The sequence below is a fragment of the Myripristis murdjan genome, chromosome 8 (genome assembly GCF_902150065.1).
Source record: "Myripristis murdjan chromosome 8, fMyrMur1.1, whole genome shotgun sequence".
Lineage (NCBI taxonomy): Eukaryota > Metazoa > Chordata > Actinopteri > Holocentriformes > Holocentridae > Myripristis > Myripristis murdjan.
This window is the reverse complement of record NC_043987.1, coordinates 3,510,272-3,532,269: the sequence shown is the minus strand read 5'-3', so window position 1 is coordinate 3,532,269 and position 21,998 is coordinate 3,510,272. Positions and strand designations below refer to the sequence as shown.

The 21,998-nt window shown below is 41.1% G+C and overlaps 1 protein-coding gene across 1 annotated transcript; it reads right to left on the bottom strand.

Moving 5' to 3' along the window:
* Positions 1-5,035: 5,035 nt before the first annotated feature.
* On the bottom strand, positions 5,036-16,146 carry clec19a (C-type lectin domain containing 19A). Its single transcript, XM_030058229.1, has 5 exons — positions 16,045-16,146; positions 11,493-11,670; positions 10,283-10,376; positions 5,901-6,033; positions 5,036-5,799 (listed from the first exon to the last, which is right to left on the bottom strand). Exons 1-5 carry the CDS (start codon positions 16,130-16,132, stop codon positions 5,723-5,725), a joined length of 570 nt encoding a protein of 189 aa, XP_029914089.1. The 5' UTR covers positions 16,133-16,146; the 3' UTR covers positions 5,036-5,722.
* Positions 16,147-21,998: the final 5,852 nt, after the last annotated feature.

Genomic DNA, 21,998 nt, shown 5'->3' with positions numbered 1-21,998 from the left:
TGTCCATATAGTGTAAATGCTAGATATGCTTTGGTCTTTGATCATGAAATTACTCAAATTGCCAAGTTGGCAAACAGTTCTACACAGTTTCACACTTTCACCGCATCTTTTGTCATTACTCACATAAAATCAGTGGTTTAATGTTTTTATGTAAAGGTAACCAGATGATACAAATTTGGCACCACCTTTGATGTTTTTTTTTTTGTTTTTTTTTCCACTGAGCCTTTGGTTGCACTTTGAACAAGGTCACTGTCTGGGTTAAACAACTTACCTGGCACTTAACTGCACATGACATCTTATTAATGTCAGTGATGCTATCCACCATTTGTAGTTTCGTGTTTTCATGCTCCAGGTTCATAATATTATGTCATATAGTGTCAAATTCTAAAATACTGGAGCATGTTAGTTGAAAATGATAATCATATTCCTACTGGCCGAAAGTGGAATGCTCAAACTGAGGTCGACTGAGCTGTCAGTAGGCTGCAACACCAAGAGATTGTCAGCAGAGTCCAGGCAGGAAGAGCAGGGCTAGGATGGGGAGAAGCACCACGGTTCTGGCCCAAGGCCAACAGCAAGGAGAGAAAGGAGATGGTGGTGGCAGAGGTGACGAGGATGGAGGAAGAGCGCTACAAGATCAAGGCTGTGTCGCAGGGCCGACAAGGAAGCTGGACAACCTGGGAGGGAGTTGTCAACCAGAACATCAGTTGGTCAGACCTGTGGAAGATTCCACAGGCAAGGCTCAGCTTCCTCATTCGCTCAACCTATGACACGGTTCCCTGTCCTCGTACCCTTCACTAGTGGTTCGGGAATGAAGAATGCTGCTCACTCTGCCGTGCTCCCAACGCAAGCCTCCAGCACATCCTGTCAGGCTGTAAGACCAGGCTCTCTCAGGAGTGCTACTGATGGTGCCATGATCAGGTCCTGAGAAAGCTAGCTGAGGTGCTGGAGGGGTGTTGGCAGGGCAGCAAAGAATCACCACCAGCAGAGAACCACTACCACATCAGCTTTGTCACGGAAGGTGGTGGACGAAGAAACACCAGGCCAAGAGAAACACCAAGGCCCTTTTCCCCCGACCAGGAGTGGAACATGATGGTTGACCCCAACAGGCAGCTTCAGTTCCCCACTGAGATCACTACCACATCTCTCCGTCCTGACATTGTTGTGTGGTCCATCAAGGCAAGATCGGTGCACCTTATCGAGTTCACGGTACCACTGGAGGAGGGGATCGAGGCTGCCCTCGAGCGCAAGAAGGCCAAGTACTGCGAGTTGGCTGCCGAGTGCCGGGAGGCTGGCTGGAAGACCACCATCTACCCAGTAGAGGTTGGATGCTGAGGCTTCGTGGGGCTGTCAACCACATGCCTGTTGAGGGACGCAGGAATGACCGGACGGAAGCTGAGGAAGGCAACGAAAGAACTGGCAGAGGACGCTGAGAAAGGCAGCTTTTGGCTCTGGCTGAGGAGGAAGGACAGGTGTTGGAGAAAGAACAATTAACCCCGACAACAGCCACAGGGGAGAACACCTATGACAGGGAGACGTCCCTGTCACTGCCCCGCCATTAGGCGATGTTCCAGGATTAAAGGGGCGAAACGGTGAATGGTAGTTCCTGGCTGATAACCCTGCAGCTGACCTATGGGCACTGGAGGAGGTGCGACAGGCAGCAATGCCCAGCAGGAAATTCCACGTAGCTGTACATTTACATAGGTAAAAAATACAATGAACATTAGTTGGTTTATTGTTTTAGTTTATTAATATTATATTTTAACACAACTTAAGGGAATTACACATCACATTTCTGTTTTATGGCATGTTTAAATGGATCAACACTGTGAATCAAGCTGTGTGTGGATTTGTCCAATATGATATCTCTGACAAGTGATGCATTATTAATGTATGTTCCCGAATTTAAAAACATGAATACATTGGCAATACTTAAAATTATGGTACATTTGGAAATATGATGTGTTACCATACTAAAAGGTAAAATTCTGAATGCATCATATTGCATCATATTGCATCAAAATGCATCATATTGCATCAATGTATCATATTGCTTGTTACTGATTGCCCTAGGAAGCATCTGCATTACATGTCAAGGCACAATATTCCATGAGATGATACATGAGAGAAATGGCCCCCGGTCTGTTTTGTGTATGACCTGCACAGTGAAGTGGGAAGGGGCTAGGAGATCACATAAGTTAAGAATCACTATGTTGGAAGTATATTGTTGTTCACAAACTGAATTATCATGATGATATATTGAATTATTCTAATAACAAATGGACACAGTACATGGATTAGCCTTACAGCAGCCCTAAAACTACAGTATGTTTGGGTCATAAACATCAACATCATATTTTTGATGATTTACTATGGCACTTAGTGAATGGTATTACTATAGCCTGATTGCCACTGTATCTTAAGAAAAAAAAAGTATTATTGCACTAAAACAACACAACCAACTATGATCAATTTAAAAATCACTACTGTAGTACCAAGAAGACACAACCTGCAGTTACCATGATATATTTACTATATCCTCTGTCCACAACCGAGAGTGATTTGGAGTAGAGACTGAGGGTAAAGTGAAGACAGTCAGAGAAACCCTAATATCAAACAGTCTGGAAACAAATACAAGTCATCAGACTATTCACTTTTACCCAAAGCATTAAAAATTCAAGCCTTGTTGTTAACATACTGCATTTAGACTATAATTTGTGCAGCCGATTCTCCAATAGACTTCCATGGTGAAGCTGGAAAGCCTGTAATATTTCAGCAGACAAGATTTTCTTCTGTGATCTTTATTGACCTTCTGGTCATTTTAATTGTTCAGTTTAGTTTGTGTTTTGGAAGATAATCTGAAAGGTCGGGTTGGACTCAAATCTCTGCTTCCTAAGCCTCACACCTTCGGGTCAGTGATTGGTCAATCTGAGCTGGCAACCTGTTTGTAATGTGGGGTCTAGAACACTTCAGTATCCCTTTAAGCAATTTCTATCTATCTATCTATCTATCTATCTATCTATCTATCTATCTATCTATCTATCTATCTATCTATCTATCTATCTATCTATCTATCTATCTATTTTAAGACAAACCAAAAAAACAACAGTAATCAGTAATTTTTCTTATCCTTCACTGATATTTTTGAAATTTTAAAGTTTTCTTTTGTATTTAACTAATAAAAAAAACTCATCATTTCTATTTTCACAATTTTGACTGCATAATCAAAACACACATTTCACATTTCACAAACAAGATAGTCATAGGGTGTTGCTGAATATTGGAATCATGTTAAGAGCTTAAGTGGACTATGGCAATAGCTGTGATATTGCCACATATAAATACAGCCATTGTTACAAATTAAACTGTCAAAAAAGACATTTTGAGATCAATTTCATTTTGTAACTACATAGCTAAATACACATTCTCTTGTCCAGGAAAGAGTGTAGCCCACTCGTCTGACTGATGTTCTTTGTATTGAGACAGTAGGAAGCCAGACTGAACAGATGCTTTTGGCCAGCTTTCCTCCATAGTTTTACATTCATGCCTGATTGGGCCCAGCGGGGCCAGTATGGGTCAGTCTCAGGTTAAAAATCACTGTTGAAAATGCTATCCTTGTAAGCCAGACCATGTCATGAGTTAATAACAATGTGAGACACATCAGACCAGGCTGCTGCATGATGCTGGAGAGTCAAAACAATCATGAACGTCATACCACATTGTCAGATTGAGCATGCCAAGTTGTAGCTAATGTAGACTTATTGTAGCTGGGGATTTTTTTTTTTAATGATAAGTAACCAGTCATTTGTTTTTAAAAATGCAACTAAGCAGCACTATGCAATTTTAAACATCAGGAGACATAGGTATACATGAATCCTGGCTAGTGTGTGACACTTTTTATCAAAAGATATCCCACCCCCACCCAAAAAAAAAAAGAAAAAGAAAAAAGAAAGAAAAAGTTTGGTAAGCTTCCTCTGGATGGTGCGCTCATTTGTGATTTTGTAGGGACTTGTGGATTTCACTCTTAAATTTGATTCATCACTTCTTCTCTAAGGAGCTTTCCAGTGACATTACTCAATGCAAGATTTTAAACCTGTACTTATTTATTTGTGACTGAAATTGGAATTAGAATAAATCTGACCTGCTGCATGGAAGAGTGCCAAGAAACACCAGTTTAGTCCAAATTCAGAATAACGTCAGAGTCAGTCAAAGTCAGAATTACAGAAAGGATCTGAAAGCTCAGAGTTTACTAAAATACACATATATCACATCACAACAAAAGGGTGGACAACACAGTCAATGATAGACTTTTTATTTGAAAAGACATTCAGCTTTAATGTAGCATTCTCTGTCTTTGTTTCACGATGGCACAGATTTATAGAAGTTCCTTCTTGTAATTTGATCTATGGACCTAGCACCAGCAGTGAAGATGATTAGCTGTAGCTTGCTGAGCTAATATTAGCAGCTAACATTAGCTCTCGTCATTGACTCTTGTTAGTGAGTCATTTGCTGTCAGTGGACAGGTCAAAGTTTTTCTATCTTTTAATCTTCCATGTTGGTTGCAGTGGAATACATTCAGCACAGAGGTGGCCAGTTCCAACTCAGAAGTTGGAGCAGTCAATGGAAAACTCCATAAGTTGGGGAAGTTTTACCTGTAGTGACTTTAGATTATAGCAGTGTGTTCCTTTAATGTCATGTTTTTCCTGTCTTTTTGCGGGCAGCCTTGTTGGTAGCAACAGAAGACATTCAGCAGACGAGTGTGAAGTTCCAGCTCAGAGGTCAGAGCACTTGACAGCCAATGGAAAACTCCATGAGCTCCTCTGACCTGACTCACTAATGAGTCAATGATGATTGATAAAAATTATTGTTAAAGTTACTTAAAAGAATGCAGAGCCATAAATCTATACCATCCAAAAATAAAAACTACAGAGAATGCAAGATTGAAGTTGTTTTAAAATAAAAATCCACTCAAAGAAAAAAGTTTGTTTATCATTGACTGTGTTGTCTGCTACCATGATCTGACATATGGGTTTAGTTCGTCAAACCTGGAGCTTTCAGATCCGTAATTCCCAACTTGGACTTCCAGCTGAACTGGCATTCCTTTGAACTTTTCCGTGTAGGAAATGGGACTTAGTTCTGAGTTCAATGGAAAGCTCTGTCATCGTATTTGTTAATGGGACATCTAAAAATGGAAATTTGTGTCAGTAGAATGCAGTATTGGGAGGGTTACTTAAAAACCATGCAATGAATATGAGTGCATATTTCCAAACAAATGGAGCCCATCCAGACTAAGCAGAGACATATCCTTTCTGTCCTGCACAATGTGGTGTTAGCCAGGGTAGCTTTTATGGTGCTGAAATGTGTTCCCCAACAGCATTACTGACCTGCATTGTCCAGAAATATGCAGCAACAAAGCATGACTGCATATGTTGCAACAATAGTCTGCACCATATTCTATTCTACTTATTTGCCTTTTACTAGAAAAAAGGCTCACCTCACATTTTCACAGCTGAGACCAGCTCTACATCACAACCATACCATTCCCTGTCATCCAAATATCTGCATGTAATCTTAAAGCAAACACTGTATATCAGTCCAGTTATATCATATCTACATGTGATCATAGAGAAAACACTCTATATCAGTGTGACAACACCAGTGATCTACGTGCAGCCGGCAACAAGACAATGTTGTTGTACAGTGGTGACTGAAGACAGGATCACAGTTAGTTTTCCAACATTGGGATCTTGCAAACGAAGGGAAAGGCCTTGTCACAGCTGTTGTCGTTCCAGGACCTCAGTGCTGCGGCACACACAGACACAGTCACGGTTCATTACACAAGTACAGGACTATTAATGTAGACACAATTAGTGTGTGTGTGTGTGTGTGTGTGTGTGTCTCACCACTGTTGTGTCTGAACCAGATCTCAACACAGTCCTCATCCTGTGGAATGCGGTGGATTCCATCGTCTGGCTGGTTGCTGTCCCAGTAACTGAATTGATAGTTACTGCCATCTGTCCACTCGAGAGTGCCCTCCTGTGGACAAAACAGGGAGGCCGGTAAGGCTTTTAACCACCAGTTGTTCCAGTTACTTTCTGTGGTTGTACTTCCAGGTATGAATGTGATGCAATGCAGCACTCCAACATAGCATTTATTATCAACTTATTGCCCGGTGGATAAATTAATTAAGCTTATTTAGTAGAGGGTTTACACGACGCGTCATCAGCGTGTCAACAGTCCGGAAGTCGCCATACTGGAGGTACTCCGCACCACAGCAAACCATGCACACATAGTAGATCCCGAACATCGTCAAGAAAAATGGTTAATTATTGCCGTGTTTTAGGATGTACCAATAGGTCAGACCGAGAAAAACATTTGGAATATTACCGACTTCCAAAAGTGTGTGTTTTTTTGTGTGTCAGATTGTACATGTGCATATACAGTACAGGCCAAAAGTTTGGACACACCTTCTCATTCAATGCGTTTTCTTTATTTTCATGACTATTTACATTGTAGATTCTCACTGAAGGAATCAAAACTATGAATGAACACATGTGGAGTTATGTACTTAACAAAAAAAGGTGAAATAACTGAAAACATGTTTTATATTCTAGTTTCTTCAAAATAGCCACCCTTTGCTCTGATTACTGCTTTGCACACTCTTATTATTATTCTATGTAGCACACTATTGTACATATGTTTGTTCTCTGTGTCATTGTGTGGATGTATGTATGCAGGCAACAGAGTCCACAGAATTTCCCTCGGGATCAATAAAGTACATATCTATCTATCTATCTATCTATCTATCTTGGCATTCTCTCGATGAGCTTCAAGAGGTAGTCACCTGAAATGGTTTTCACTTCACTGGTGTGCCTTATCAGGGTTAATTAGTGGAATATCTTGCTTTATCAATGGGGTTGGGACCATCAGTTGTGTTGTGCAGAAGTCAGGTTACTACACAGCCGACAGCCCTATTGGACAACTGTTAAAATTCATATTATGGCAAGAGCCAATCAGCTAACTAAAGAAAAACGAGTGGCCATCATTACTTTAAGAAATGAAGGTCAGTCAGTCCGGAAAATTGCAAAAACTTTAAATGTGTCCCCAAGTGGAGTCGCAAAAACCATCAAGCGCTACAACGAAACTGGCACACATGAGGACCGACCCAGGAAAGGAAGACCAAGAGTCACCTCTGCTTCTGAGGACAAGTTCATCCGAGTCACCAGCCTCAGAAATCGCAAGTTAACAGCAGCTCAGATCAGAGACCAGATAAATGCCACACAGAGTTCTAGCAGCAGACCCATCTCTAGAACATCTGTTAAGAGGAGACTGCGCCAATCAGGCCTTCATGTTCAAATAGCTGCTAGGAAACCACTGCTAAAGAGAGGCAACAAGCAGAAGAGATTTGTTTGGGCCAAGAAACACAAGGAATGGACATTAGACCAGTGGAAATCTGTGCTTTGGTCTGATGAGTCCAAATCTGAGATCTTTGGTTCCAACCGCCGTGTCTTTGTGAGACGCAGAAAAGGTGAACAGATGGATTCCACATGCCTGGTTCCCACTGTGAAGCATGGAGGAGGAGGTGTGATGGTGTGGGGGTGTTTTGCTGGTGACACTGTTGGGGATTTATTCAAAATTGAAGGCACACCGAACCAGCATGGCTACCACAGCATCCTGCAGCGACATGCCATCCCATCCGGTTTGCGTTTAGTTGGACGATCATTTATTTTTCAACAGGACAATGACCCCAAACACACCTCCAGGCTGTGTAAGGGCTATTTGACCAAGAAGGAGAGTGATGGAGTGCTGCGGCAGATGACCTGGCCTCCACAGTCACCGGACCTGAACCCAATCGAGATGGTTTGGGGTGAGCTGGACCGCAGAGTGAAGGCAAAGGGGCCAACAAGTGCTAAACACCTCTGGGAACTCCTTCAAGACTGTTGGAAAACCATTTCAGGTGACTACCTCTTGAAGCTCATCGAGAGAATGCCAAGAGTGTGCAAAGCAGTAATCAGAGCAAAGGGTGGCTATTTTGAAGAAACTAGAATATAAAACATGTTTTCAGTTATTTCACCTTTTTTTGTTAAGTACATAACTCCACATGTGTTCATTCATAGTTTTGATTCCTTCAGTGAGAATCTACAATGTAAATAGTCATGAAAATAAAGAAAACGCATTGAATGAGAAGGTGTGTCCAAACTTTTGACCTGTACTGTATATGATCGAATAAAATACTATGAAACTAACTCAGATAGTGCACAGTGTAGATAGCAAACTGTGGATCTTTGAAATGAAAAAAAAAAAAAAAAAAAAAAAAAAACGATTGACAGTCACTTGGCTACACCTTGAGTAACGTAATTACATCATACAGTTAAAGTTAGGATGATTAGGATGTTATTGCATTACTTACTTTGGCCTTCACAACACAATGGACGTTGATAGATAAATCTTTATTATCATTGCACAAACATATACAGTATAATAATGCAACGAAATTAGGGCTCAGTACTTTTGGTGCAGGGGAGAATAAAAAGACAATAAATAGAATCAAATTTGTTTGACCATTTGACCGATGATTTTTGGTGATGACTTGGTACTACGTCTCCCTCACCCATCCACACACCATCTGGTTATAGGCCTTCAAACCTTTGTAGGATTTAAGGTCTTTCGCTATGTATGGGCTCGGCGAGAAAACCAGGTAGTTGAAGGAAGAATCACCGGGCCATCATGGATCCAAGAAGAGGGAACCAACTCGTAGGGATCTGCACCGCCAATAAAGCGTAATTTCTCAAAATATTGCGCCTTTTCTTGTGGTTCAAGTCCATCCCTATATGCCTTTGCATCTTGGATGCGTTTTGATGAGCTTTTCTGTTGTTTTGACAAGGCTACACTCACCTAAACTAGTCTCCATTGCAGTCCGTTCAGTTGTTTACACCGAGTACCTCCAATATGGCTGCGCATCTGGGTTACTGCCCAGAACACGACATCGGTGAAAACCCTCTATTAACATAGACAGCTGAATTGAAGGGGAGCAGATCAGTGCTTAATTTCATACTGTGGAAAGAATAGACCAAAATGGTATACGGTAAGGTGTGGCTAAATGATATTATCTAATAGCAGTTAGATTCAACCTGGTGATTGATTGGACAAGAGGCATTCCATGAGTGCTGATATTCACTATAGCAGCACTCATTTTACTATTTTATATCACTCTGCTTTACAAGTGTTCTGTAATAACTAATGATTACATTGACTGCCTTGATCTACATTGTGTCAAACTTGCACTGCAACAGCTAAAGGATGGACGCTTTTACAAAAGCAACATTGGAGTTAAACTGTGAATGTTGTAAGTTGTCAGTGCTGATATTTAACAGCACTCTTACATTTTACGATTATGAATCAGTCCATTTTACAAGTGTTCTGTAGTAACTTTTAATTTCACTGACTGCCTTGATCTACCTTTGCCTCACAACAGCAAAAAGATGGACACTTCTAAAAGCAACACTGGAGTTAAATTATGAATGTTGTCAACTAAAGACAAGGAGGAGGAGGAGTGTTTTTTGCCCCTACTGTGGCGGTGCTGCCTTCCCAGCTTTGGTCAGGGCTATGGTTGGATGAAGCGCTGTCTTACAGGCTACTTTCTGGGCAACAAAGTACCATCAGTGGCTACTGCAGTGCAAACCTCCAGACAAGCTAGCTTACAATAGGGAAAATTGTTTATGTTCAGCTGAGTTGAAGTTTGAATTCTGGTGGAACTATTTCTGTGCACGGAGCTGAAAACTGATTTAATGAATAACTCATAATCTGTTGTTGCTATTTGCCATTAACTGATAAATGGCATCGCCGTTGTTTGTAGAACTGTTGTATAAAAGCATTATCGCACCTGAGGTGGTGCTGTTTTACTGAATATCAGCACAGCTGGGATTATCTTTCTACAAACAAATCAGAGTTGTGCTAATATTCAGTTTAACATCTGCTCATTGATTCTTCTCTGCCCAGAAAGATGCCTGTAAGACAGTGCTTCCTAACCCTCATGTTAACCGCAGGCATAACCACAACCTTCTCCAAGAGCTTCTCAGATATTCTGTTGTGTCAAAAGTGTGTATACATGCATGTAAATGTGTATAGAAATACACACCTGTACATAATAACGTGCCAGCATGTATATCACAAATTTGCTGCTTTTTAACTGTTTTACTCTTTGTAGTGCACTTGTGTACATGTGTATGCATGCAGGTTTGTGTGTGTGTGTGTGTGTGTGTGTGTGTGTGTGTATGTGTGTTACCTGTCTCCTGTCATGCAGGCCTATCCAAATGTCTGTGGGGATTCCAGGTACACAGCTGTTAACCAGGTCATACACAAATACATTCTCCTCCCAGCTGAGGATGAGACACAGGGGTAAAGAGACAGAGAGAGAAACAGATTCAGAGAGATAAAGAGACAAAGAGGGAAATTGAAGGAGAAAGATAAAAAAGAGAGAGACACAATGGAAAAGATTGACACAGAAGAAGGACGGAAAGAAATTGAGAGAAAGAAAGGAAGAGAGAGGGAGAAAATAGCAATGCTAAGCCAGTCGAGAGAGTAAAAACATTCATGTATCACCTGCAGTATTCACACAGTATTGTACTCACGTACAGTTTGCTTTATTTTAAGCATGTAACAATACATAAAAATAGGTTTCCTCACTTCATAAGTGAAGCAGTGAAGGACTTTCAACTGATGTAAAACATCATTGCACAAAACCTACAACTGACCAGTACATTAATGACTGATAGTGTGCTTTGATCATGTCAGTTTGTTAGCGAGCAGTTAAAAAAACTTTATTAAATGCACAAGGCTATACCAACAAAGACGCCAGGACAGATATGTACACAATCTAGCCATCCACACTATTAATTTGTTATATACACTTTGCGACCTGTCTCAGAGAAAAGGTTTTTAATTTAACTATTATATGGCTGAAGTCGTCTTTCATGAAGCCACTTGTGGCTCGCAGGTTTGTGACACAACTTTAAAGCTGATTGAGCATAATAATGAGGTGTCAGCGAGAAGAACAGTGATTAGGTTTTGAACCAACCTCTTCTAGTGCTGGTTGTTGGGTTTCTAGGTAGAATTAGTAGCTGGTGAAACCCTCTAGGCTCTGGGAAACCAGGTGTGAGCTGTTTCTCACTCATCTGCCACAACTATGGAGCTGAAACTTGCCCCAGCCTCAGAAGTAAGCTCCCTTTAATTTCTCCACAGACATTTCAGACTGTCCTGAAATAAAGAATTTGAAGCTAAAAAAGGGATTGTTTTCCCGTTTTCTTAGTTGTTCTGTAGGACAGTAGTGGCGCATTTGGTGTGTGTAGCAGAATTTTATAGTCCAAAATGGTGTTAAAAAAAGTTTACCATTTCAGAAAAGAATGTTTCAACAGTAGAGCTATTTTCTGGTGTGGTGTAAGCTCTCTGTGCTGGCCCTAAAGGTGTATGATCTATGCTGAGGCTGTGAGTCTGACCTGTGCACGGAGGTGAGTTTGGCGGACTTGAGGCCGTTGGAGAACTCTGAGCAGTATAAGTCCGCCTCGGCCCAGGTCCGGTTGAGGGGGAAGAAGCGATAGCAGTTTCCTCCAAACTGGGTCCAGAAGAGAGGACAGGCTGCAGGGGGGGCTGAGTCTGGCAGCTGGAGAGGAAGGGCTAGAAGAGGATGAAGACAAGGACAAGGACAAGGAGGATGATTTGAGAGAGACAGGGAGTTAGGACTCAAACAGAGCATACTCAAAGATACTTGAAGGGACAGTAAACCCAGTGAGAAACAGGGCTATTCTTAATAATTTTTGGTATTATTCTTGAGTACAACAATATCATCCACCATGATTTGAGAGTTCCTAAAAGTCATTTTCATAAAATGGTGTTAATGATATTGTCACAGCTCTTGTCGTGACAATATCATTACCCTATGAGTTGCACTATTATTACGACTCTCATAATGACAATAGTACAACTCTGTGTAGTGAAAATATTTTGCCTGTTGGATCTAGGCTTGGGTGATTGGACAAATATTGGCAACTGGTGATTGGCTGAATGAGGGGAATGAAATCTGTGGTTGTATTTCGGGGGATTTTTTTTTTTTGTTGTTGTTTTTTTTGTTCTTTTATTATTTTAATTAAGATGTGTAGCACCTACATAAGATCTATATGGGCAGACCCTAACAGATTTCCCCCACTCAAATATTTTGTGCAAATGATTTTTTTCTTCCAAAAGTTACAAGAGGAATAAAAAAATTGAATGGGACCTCCAAATGGTAAATGGGGACTGAAGGGAAAAGCAAGGTAATTTGAATAAAATACTTTCTTATGAATAAACAGTAAAATAAGATGCTGAATTAGGCAGAATTAAAATGGTGAAATATTGGGTAATACATTATTCCAAATATTTTCAGCAGACAAATACAAGCAAGAAGGAGTCCTCAGCACTCACAAATAAGTTTCTATCACTTTTTACTGCACAGCAGCAGGAGGAAACAGATGAGTCTCAGCCCCAGGCTTTGCTCAGCCTTTCTGAGAGTAAGTGGGTGTGACCCTTATTAACCAACAGCCAGGGACCAGCCGGGGATTAACAATCAGCTGATCCAAATCATGAAAACAACAACATCAAAAGACAAGTAACAAAAAAAAAAAAAAAAACATAATATGATAAAACATAACCTTTAGTTGTTGCGAAAAATGTATGTGACCAACTGATTTACACACAAATTGTAAGAATAAATGCATGTATAGGCCTGTATTTGTCATTAAGAACAGAAGACTCTTATCTCTCTTACGAACCTGAATATGAAATATACAGTCATAACTCTTTTCTCGGAAACAGACACCCAGGTCATAAGTCTGTCTCCCAAACTCTTCCTCAGAACTATAAATTCTTTTTAATGCAGGAATATGTATTTGTTGTTGCAACCACCTGATGACTGACCATATGAAAATACATGTATGTACATATGAAAACCCATCATATACAGAACCTCCATAGAAAACATAATGCACCAATGCTATCCATTTGTTAAAAACAAGACAGAATCAATTCATCAAGGCCCTGTCTGTAAACGGTGTACCAAATAGCCCTCTGCTTGGAGAAAGTTTCCTCTCCCCTCCCCTCAACAGTGACCTAACAACCTCAATACCCATAAACCGTAGCGTATTAACACCAAGGCCAGCAGAACTAAAGTGTCTCAAATCCCAATTCCCTTTTTGTCTTGCTCACATAATAAAACCCACAGTGACATTTCAATAGCTAGACCACATGTGTGGTCCTGCATGTGATCCTACCCCTGACTGGCAGTTTTTTCCCCTGTCTGTATGGAGATGTTGGAAATGATACCCTTTAATAATGGCATTACAATTCAAAACAGACAAGAGGTCACCTGCATAAGAGAGATAATAGCTTTCTGTATATAATGAGTTTATATACAGTACATACATGCATTCTCACTGTTGTAGTGTAAATCAATTGGTGACTTATCCGTTTTTTTGCAACAGCTAAAAGTGATTTTTTTTTTTTACGTATTATGTATTTTTTCTTACTATTAATTGTTGTTTGATGTTGTTTTCTTGATGATTTGGATAAGCTGATTGTTAGTCCCCGGCAGGTCCTGTCCTTTAACCTCCTCAATGCTGGTGACAATGGCTGGCATATAGACGACCTAAGGAATCCATCAGTAACTAGCTACCTAGCAAGCAAGGGGACTAAATATCGCTCCTAAGTTCAGCAAAATTTTGGCGAGGGAAAAACTAGTATGGCCATTTTCAAATGGGGTCTCTTGACCTTTGACCTCCAGATCTGAATGAAAATGGGTTCTCTGGGCAGCCAAGGCTCTCCCATTTGCAGACATGCCCACCTTCTGCTAATCCCATGCAATTTGGGCCACAAACCCTGCAGTCCACATGTGTTCTTGTGGCCTGTTGTAAAATGGTCTGTTTGTGCAGACTGGGGCCTAAACAGTCTTGGAGTTGCATCATTTGGCTTTGACTGGAAAGCTGAGACTCAATGAGCCACATTTGATTCATGTGTGATGACTTCAGTAGCCATCAATTAGTGATAACCATTTCTTGAAGCCTAATGTCACTGTATAAAATGATCTACTGTGACCTTTAAGATGATCGGAGCCTCATGAAACTTTACATCCACAAACTACAGACCTAGGGCATTCAGAGCATGTATGACTTTCTAGGTATTCTGAGAACAAGGGGGATTTTTCTTAGCAATTTCCAAACAGAAGTACTCGCTATCCAATCAGCAAAAATGCAGTCCTTACAGAAATCCCCAAATGTCAAGGGTTTTTGATACAAAATCAAAGCATGAATTTTTCTATGGTGTTCCTCAAGGTCTTGCTGTCCTAATATGGTTTAAATTTTGCACCAAATCTGTGCAACAAATGGTGTCAACATAAAAATTGCCGCTGCAGCTCATGGACTGGTGATCATGTGCTTGGATCATAATGTTCTAACCCGTATGCACTGTAAATAAATAAATCAATAGGTGCCTAAAACAACAACATTTGTTTGAAATTTATGACACACAGTGTTGAACTGCATCTTAAAATTTACTTCAGGTTCCCAGCTTTCAGATGATGAATGCCACTTTTATGTGGCATCTTCTCTTGACCTTTCATCTCCCCCTCAGGATACCCTTTCCAACCCCCAAAATAAGTCTAAAAAATGGGGGTGGAGTGGAGGAAGTTAATAAGGGTCACACCCATTTAATCTCAGAAACACTAAGGAAAGCCTGGGTTTGAAATGAATCCGTTTCCTCCTGATGCTGTGCATTAAAAAGGGATCTAAAGTGATATATGCTGACGACTTAATTGGCTCATTTTGCACTTTTTGGGTTGGAACCCATCACACTCTGAAGACATCTGAGTTGACCACACCAGCTCTCTTGTTTGAAGCCATTGGAGATTCAATCAAACCATGAAGGGAATAAAAACTGTGGTCATGTTCTGATTGACTCGTAAGTTTTAATCCCTCTCAAGAAAAACTGATTGCTGACTAAACAGAACTGATCTCATAAGCCTCTTATTATGGAAAGCACTTCAGATTCATAACCTATTTTAGTGTACCCCCCCACCAACCCTGCACCTGAAAATGTTGGTACACGTTTCTGAGAAAATGACAGCTTAAATTATTTTCCACTGGCTCTCTTGAAGAAATGTTAGCCACAAAACAGATAAGGGGCACATAAAGATCCCAAAAGCATTCCAAAGTCTCAGCACTAGTCTCTAAATCCATATCCATATCCATATCCTTCCAGCTCCCAACCAAAGCCAGCTCTCAATAACAACAATAATGGCTAAGGGAGCTCTTTTTGAGGCTAACACTGACGTGTGTCAGTGCTTTTGAAAGGCGCCGAGAGGAAAACCTTATCCCAGCATTCGTGTAGACTTTAAAACTTTTTAATACTGACAGCCGCATGCCAAATAATCACGCTTTTGAACAAAAATAGTCTCATGTGTGGTCGTCAGGGAATTGGATAAGAAAAACAGGCAGGCACAAATACATGAAGTAACTGGCTGATTAACTTAGGCTGATTGTGTAATGCACAAATATAGATTTTTAGTCATCTAAAAAGTATGATGTCATCTTTTATTCAGTTACCAAGTGCTCAGCATCAAAATAAATTATCTTAACTTTAACTAAACAGATCATACAGCAAGAATAAAACAAGGTGAAATTATTAGAATATAGGGAATTCAATAATAAGGTAATCTGTACCTCTCAAATTCAATGCTTTACTGTCACTGGCATTAAAGAAAAGATTATGTTACTTGACTACAGAGGCAGTACAACAGGGAAAAAGCAAGTTGAAGCTATATGGAATTCAGTAACCGGCATCCACACTCACTATAAATCTATACAAACTGTTTTTCCCAAGAGGCTCCATTTTTTCCTGCTCCAGCCATTCCCTTGCTGTCTCCAGCCTGGCAGCCCCAGAAATGGAACTTGTCATCGGGTCGGGCTACAAGCTATTTCCCCCCGCGGTGGTGAAGAAGCTGCAGGAAATCAGTTGACTACTCACCATGAGTGATCTTGATGTTTGTGGAGGGTAAGCTTTTAACTGGGAGAACCCAGAGGAGTAGAGCCAAGCACAACTCCCTACAGGTCATCTTCAGCTGCTGTACACACACTGACACTGAGCTACACTGTGGGCGGAGGGGACAGTGTGTTAGAAAAGAGAGGGAGTGTGTGTGTGTGTGTGTGTGTGAGGGAGAGAGAGAGAGAGAGAGAGAGAGAGAGAGAGAGAGAGAGAGAGTTGGGAAAGCCTCTTCAGACCCTTGTTTTTGCAGCCCTTCACATTCCATTACAACTGAGAATAACTGGGAGATAATGAGAATGGGAGGGAGACGGGGAAAGAAACCCACACCCACATCCACACTTCAACAAGACGCGTTTCTGACACGTAACGGACATACTAGGTTATTCCGAAAACATGCCAGAAACTATGAAGCCTAAGTGATGCAAAACCCACCCCTGGCCAACCGTCAAGTTTTTACTCACTGTGGAGCAATATCAACATACACACACCGCTCCTCCCTTCAGCTGTTCTGACCCATACTGACTTTACTTAGGCTTGGCATCTCTATTATGTGAGGAGCTGTCAGAAACAAACCCACAGCCGCCTCTGACTCCTTTGTTGTAGCTGAAAACAGAGCTAACAGCTTTCCTGTTATTTGTCTCCCCACATGGTCCAATTTTGTTGTCCTGAATGACATCAAGGGTAATTTTTTTAAAGAGCTCATGAGTCTGACATGCAGACAGAATGGACCTGATAGGAAACAGCCTCTTAACGGCGGACGTGACCCCAGCAGATGACCTCTGTGGGGTCAGTGGTCAATTCCGTGGCAAAGAGATTGACCTTCTTATCCTCAGTGGCTTTTACTTTAAAGCACCATACCAGTGAGTTTGAATGTTTTGCCTGTTTGCTACAATTTCCCCACATTTTACATTGCAACACACCATTTTGAAAATCATTTGCCAGTACTAAAGATTTCACAGCATATAATCAAAATCCCTTGATTTTCAAATTTGAATTTTTGGTTGAAACAGCCACCGTATAATGTTCTGCTTCTGTGGCTAACAAAGTTGTCAACATTCCTAAACCACACAACTGATAATTGGTTGTGTCAAGCAAACATTTCCCCAGGGACTATTTTCCAGTGGAGAAACCGTGTCACTCCGCCCAAATTCAAGACATCAAAACACAACAGTGCTGCTGCTGTTAGGAAAACTAATGTGGACGACTTTATTATAGTCAAGGAATACTGGTGTGAAGAAAGTTCGAAGTCTCTGCAAGTTCATTTTCATATCATAGTGGAATGAATGGAAACCAATGGCTGGAGAAAAGGGAGGAAAATTGATATGGGAGTTCTAAAATATGACTGCTTGTTTTGGGAAAAGATGCAGAAATGTGAAGCTTATACATTTTGTACATGTTTCAATAAACATGCAGAATCACTGGTATGGTCATTTAATTTCTTAAAGGACTTACAAGTTTAAAACTGGTAAAAAAAAAAAAAAATAGAAAAAAAAAAGAAAAAAAAAAAAAGATATATACCAGACCATTTCAAACTCCACTTACTACAACACAAATGTAGCACAATGCAGTGAAATGAATGTGTGGGAAAAAAAAAAAAGTTACTTCATCAGATGAAGCAAAAAGATGGGATGACATATTATTGCAACAACTTTGAAGTGTTTGCATTTAACTTGTTGGAATAGCAACATCCAAAGCATTTTTTACTTTTGAATTTGAAATCAGCCATAAAACAAACAGCACCAGATATCACGTTTTTGATTCTAATTGATTGATTGACTATAAATGATTTTTAGTACCTTTAGGGCCAACAACAGTGACTTAGCTCCTGTGTTTGCAGCCTGTGTAGACACTATAATTCATGACCCCAAGTGGGTGATTCAGGTTCCCAGCTGATCCAGTGACAGAAAAACCCTGCATGTCCTACTTGTAATTACCAGTTGGATACTGGCATTGATGGTTTTTCCGTGTAAGGTAGGTCCCATTTTCTGTAAATCACACAAAATGAGCATGGCATTTGTGCATGTTGGGAGTTAAAGTGGTGAAAAAGTTTGGGCATCATTGGTGAGTCCAGCTTTGTCTTTTTAGACACGGCGGCTGGACACTCTTAGATTTCAATACAATGCCAGGATTTAAATTGGGGAAAGAGGCTGAATCTACAGCATCTTAGTTACTGGGGATGGGACGCTCCTCTTTCTTACAGCCCCAGTTCCAGATTTTGGCTGATAAAACATGGCTGGATTTTTACTTAAGAACATATAGTGGAGCTTGAACGAGTCTCTCTGAGCTAACGTCAACATGTGTATTTACTTTTGTTCATACGGTTGGTATGGCCTCCTCTAGACCTGCACGGCACTTCCCAGAGATCAGCTGTCAGTCAGACAGTGTGGGCAGCTACTGTGACGTCTATTTCCATGGAGTTCCTGTTGATGAAGCTTGAGTTTCTGCAGGCGCTGCTCTTTGGTTTGTCTGTTCATGGTCAGGGTCATGCTCATACCATGGTGGCTATTGTGGCTATCACTCTTCCCTCCACTGAATGACCTTTGCTATTCTTGACATGAGGGATTTTCAAAATTGTTCACGATCTGGTTCCCAGGTTGAATCCATTTAAGCTCTGGAGCCCCACTTGCAGTGATTTTGCCTTTGGCTTCTGATAAGAATAGTTTGGTATGTGTTGGTTTGTCTAGGTGTCAGTAAAGTGAAGTTAAAACATAGGGCTCTATTTTTGCAGACCGGGTGAGGCAGGGGCGCAGCACAGCTGCGCTTCACCAACTGGGTGTGACCAAGTGGATTTTGCAATTTTGGCACGCTGTGTGCCGTGGTGCAAGTACTCCACCGTCCCTCCTACCAGCGCAGGGGAGGAGAGAGGGCATGGAGTGGGTTTGACACAGCCAATTCACTTTAAACCAATCAAATGAGCCCCTGTCCTCACTTTTAAAATGCGCTGCGCGAAGGCGTAATGAACATTTACACAATTGACAAGGAGGTCTACTGCCGCAGGCGGAGCGGACCTGGTGTAGTGAAACTTTGGCTGACCGGTGCACAGTGCGCACACGTCACCAAAACCTCACAGGCAGGTTTCCGGAATGTCAGGCACATTAACAATGCAATAGATACTGACAAAAAACACTACTCCACATAAATTTATCTCCATATCGACTGTTCCGTCACAATAGTCTAGTTGGAAAGGGGGGTCCACGCGCATAGGGTGGGTTTTTTATCGGGACCTGCTTTTTCTAAATCCTTGAAGGGTGTATTTTAAGAATCTGCCAGGTACCAAGCTGAAATAATGTCCCATGGGGTTCATTTTTAACCCTTTCTTACAAAACCCTGGTACAAAATTCGAAAATGGAAAACATAGAAAATAGCATAACTTTTGAACCATACATGCTACAGGAACAAATGAACACATTTTTCCATACAATTTGGACCCAGGGAATCCATTAAAATGGTTATTATTAAGATTCAAGTACATTTTGACTCCATTTCAGGACAAAAACTACAAAAAACTAGGCGAAAATCATTAGATGACATCTATATTTCTCTGTTTACTAAATATTTTGGGTGGATTTTTCTTGCCAATTATTTTTTCTCAATCCTTGAAGGGTGCACTTTAAGATTTTGCCAGGTACCAGGCTGAAGTAATGTCCCACGGGGTTCATTTTGAACACTTTTTACAAAACCCTGGTACAAAATCCGAAAATGGAAAAAATAGAAAATAGCATATCTTTTGAACCATACATGCTACAGGGACAAATGAACACATTTTTCCATACAATTTGGACCCAGGAAATCCATTGAAATGGTTATTATTAAGATTCAAGCATATTTTGACCCCATTTCAGGACAAAAACTACAAAAAAATAGGTGAAAATCGTCAGATCACTTCTATATTTCTCTGTTTACGAAATATTTTGGGTGGATTTTTCTTGCCAATTATTTTTTCTCAATCCTTGAAGGGTGCACTTTAAGATTCTGCCAGGTACCAGGCTGATGTAATGTCCCATGGGGTTCATTTTGAACCCTTTTTTACACATATCTTAACCAAACCCGAAATAGAAAAAGTAGAGAGCAGCATAACTTTTGAAGTGCTCATCATAAAGAGACAAATGAACACAGTTTTCCATACAAGTTTGACCAAAGGAATGCATTAAAATGGTTATTAGAAAGATTCAAGCACATCTTGACTCCATTTCTGGACAAAAATCACACAAAAACAACAGGCGGACTGATAGTCCAGCAGCTACGCGCAATATTTCGATGGAACCGTTCACTTTATGATACAAGCATGAAATTTGGCACACTGTTAGAGCATGCCCTAAGGATCATTTTTGGCTACAGGGCCATCGCAGATTTGTCCCGTGGTAGCTGTGGCTACCATTTTTCCAAACGGCTGCCACCTGCTGTGATTTTACCTGTAACTCAGGTTCTAGACCACCTAGGGTCTTGATCCTGGTGGCTAATCCTACATTTTCAAGGATGAGGAATACAGTGGTACTATTTACAACATGCTGGCAACTACCTAACTACATATTGATGATGATGAAATGCCGGGAACTATTCCCAGCTCCAAAGGCAACCCACAGCTGAGCAGTGTTGAGGCGTTGGGCTGCCGTCACTGCCAGTACCAGCACATCTGTGTCAACGGTGTATATAGGGAGGCTGTCATACCGTTCCTTCACAGCATCTTCCAGGTGTAGTATGATGCGTGTTTCAACCTCCTCATGTATGCATGGTGCAAGACCTGATGTATCTCGGGGCTGAGTACAGACAACCTAAGCATGATGAGTGCTGAAGTTCATCCCACACAACATCAACTTTGCAGACATGCTCCAGCTGAGACTGGACTGGATGTATGGCAAGAACACTTGCTGTGCATAATCTGAAAATGTCTTTGCAGCACTAGGTCACTAGGTTCATGATAGCAGCCCCATCAAGAATGATGACCTGGACAGTGGGAATGGATGCATTTTCATGTGAAGGAACCAGGTCCATCAAACAGCCCACCAAGTCTGACTTGGTACCAGTTCTCAGCTTGCCCATTTGTGACAGTGCTGTTGGACATGCCTGGTTTTCATGCTCAAAGAACTCATCCTGATTTCCATCATGTGTCTGTGATGCAATATAGAGCCTTGAGAACAAGGAACAGTCATTCTGCAGGGATGATATTTGTTGTTGAGACTTGGATTTTTCTTGGACTGGAGGCCAGCTAATTAGAGGGAGTTTTTTTCTCCTGGTGGGATTGTTAATGGGCTTTGGCTGGTTGGCTGAGCCATCCAGTGGCATTCCTGGAAATTGGCCGGAGTATCTACGCATTGATGAGAACAAAACTGAGCCGTTCTCCCTCCTGGCAACTTGTGTTACATCCCTTGCCTCTGAGAAACAGGTAATCGGCACAGGGACAGGCCGTGGTTGCAGTACTTGAACTCCCCTCCCCAGGTGAGTGGGGATGGAAGAGGAAGGACACAGGCAGGTCAATGAATGAATGAATGAATAATTTAACCCACTTTTTTAAACCTGTAAAATGTGTCATGTGACAACAAGGTTGATTCTGATTCTGACAGGTGGATGGGAAGTTCACTGAATCACACGACCAGAAGCAAGCCTGGCATGTTGCGACCTCCTCCGCTGTGGTTGCAAAAAGGGGCGTTGCAGAAGATGCAAATGTGCCAAGGCAGCACTTCAGTGCACTGCTCTTTGCTACTGTGGTGGACTGTGTCATCAAACGCAACTTTGTGTTGTCACACTTTCTTTCCTCTTTGGCTTTATTAAAAATGCCTTTAGGCTAAATGCTATCCTGTCTCTGTACTGCTGTATAGTTCCACTTTGGCCATTGCCATAAACACACATGCATTTCATCTGTCAACATCTTAGAAAACATGTACAGTACAGTGGTGGAAAAAAGTTTTCGGACACCCCATGCAATTGTTGAAATATTG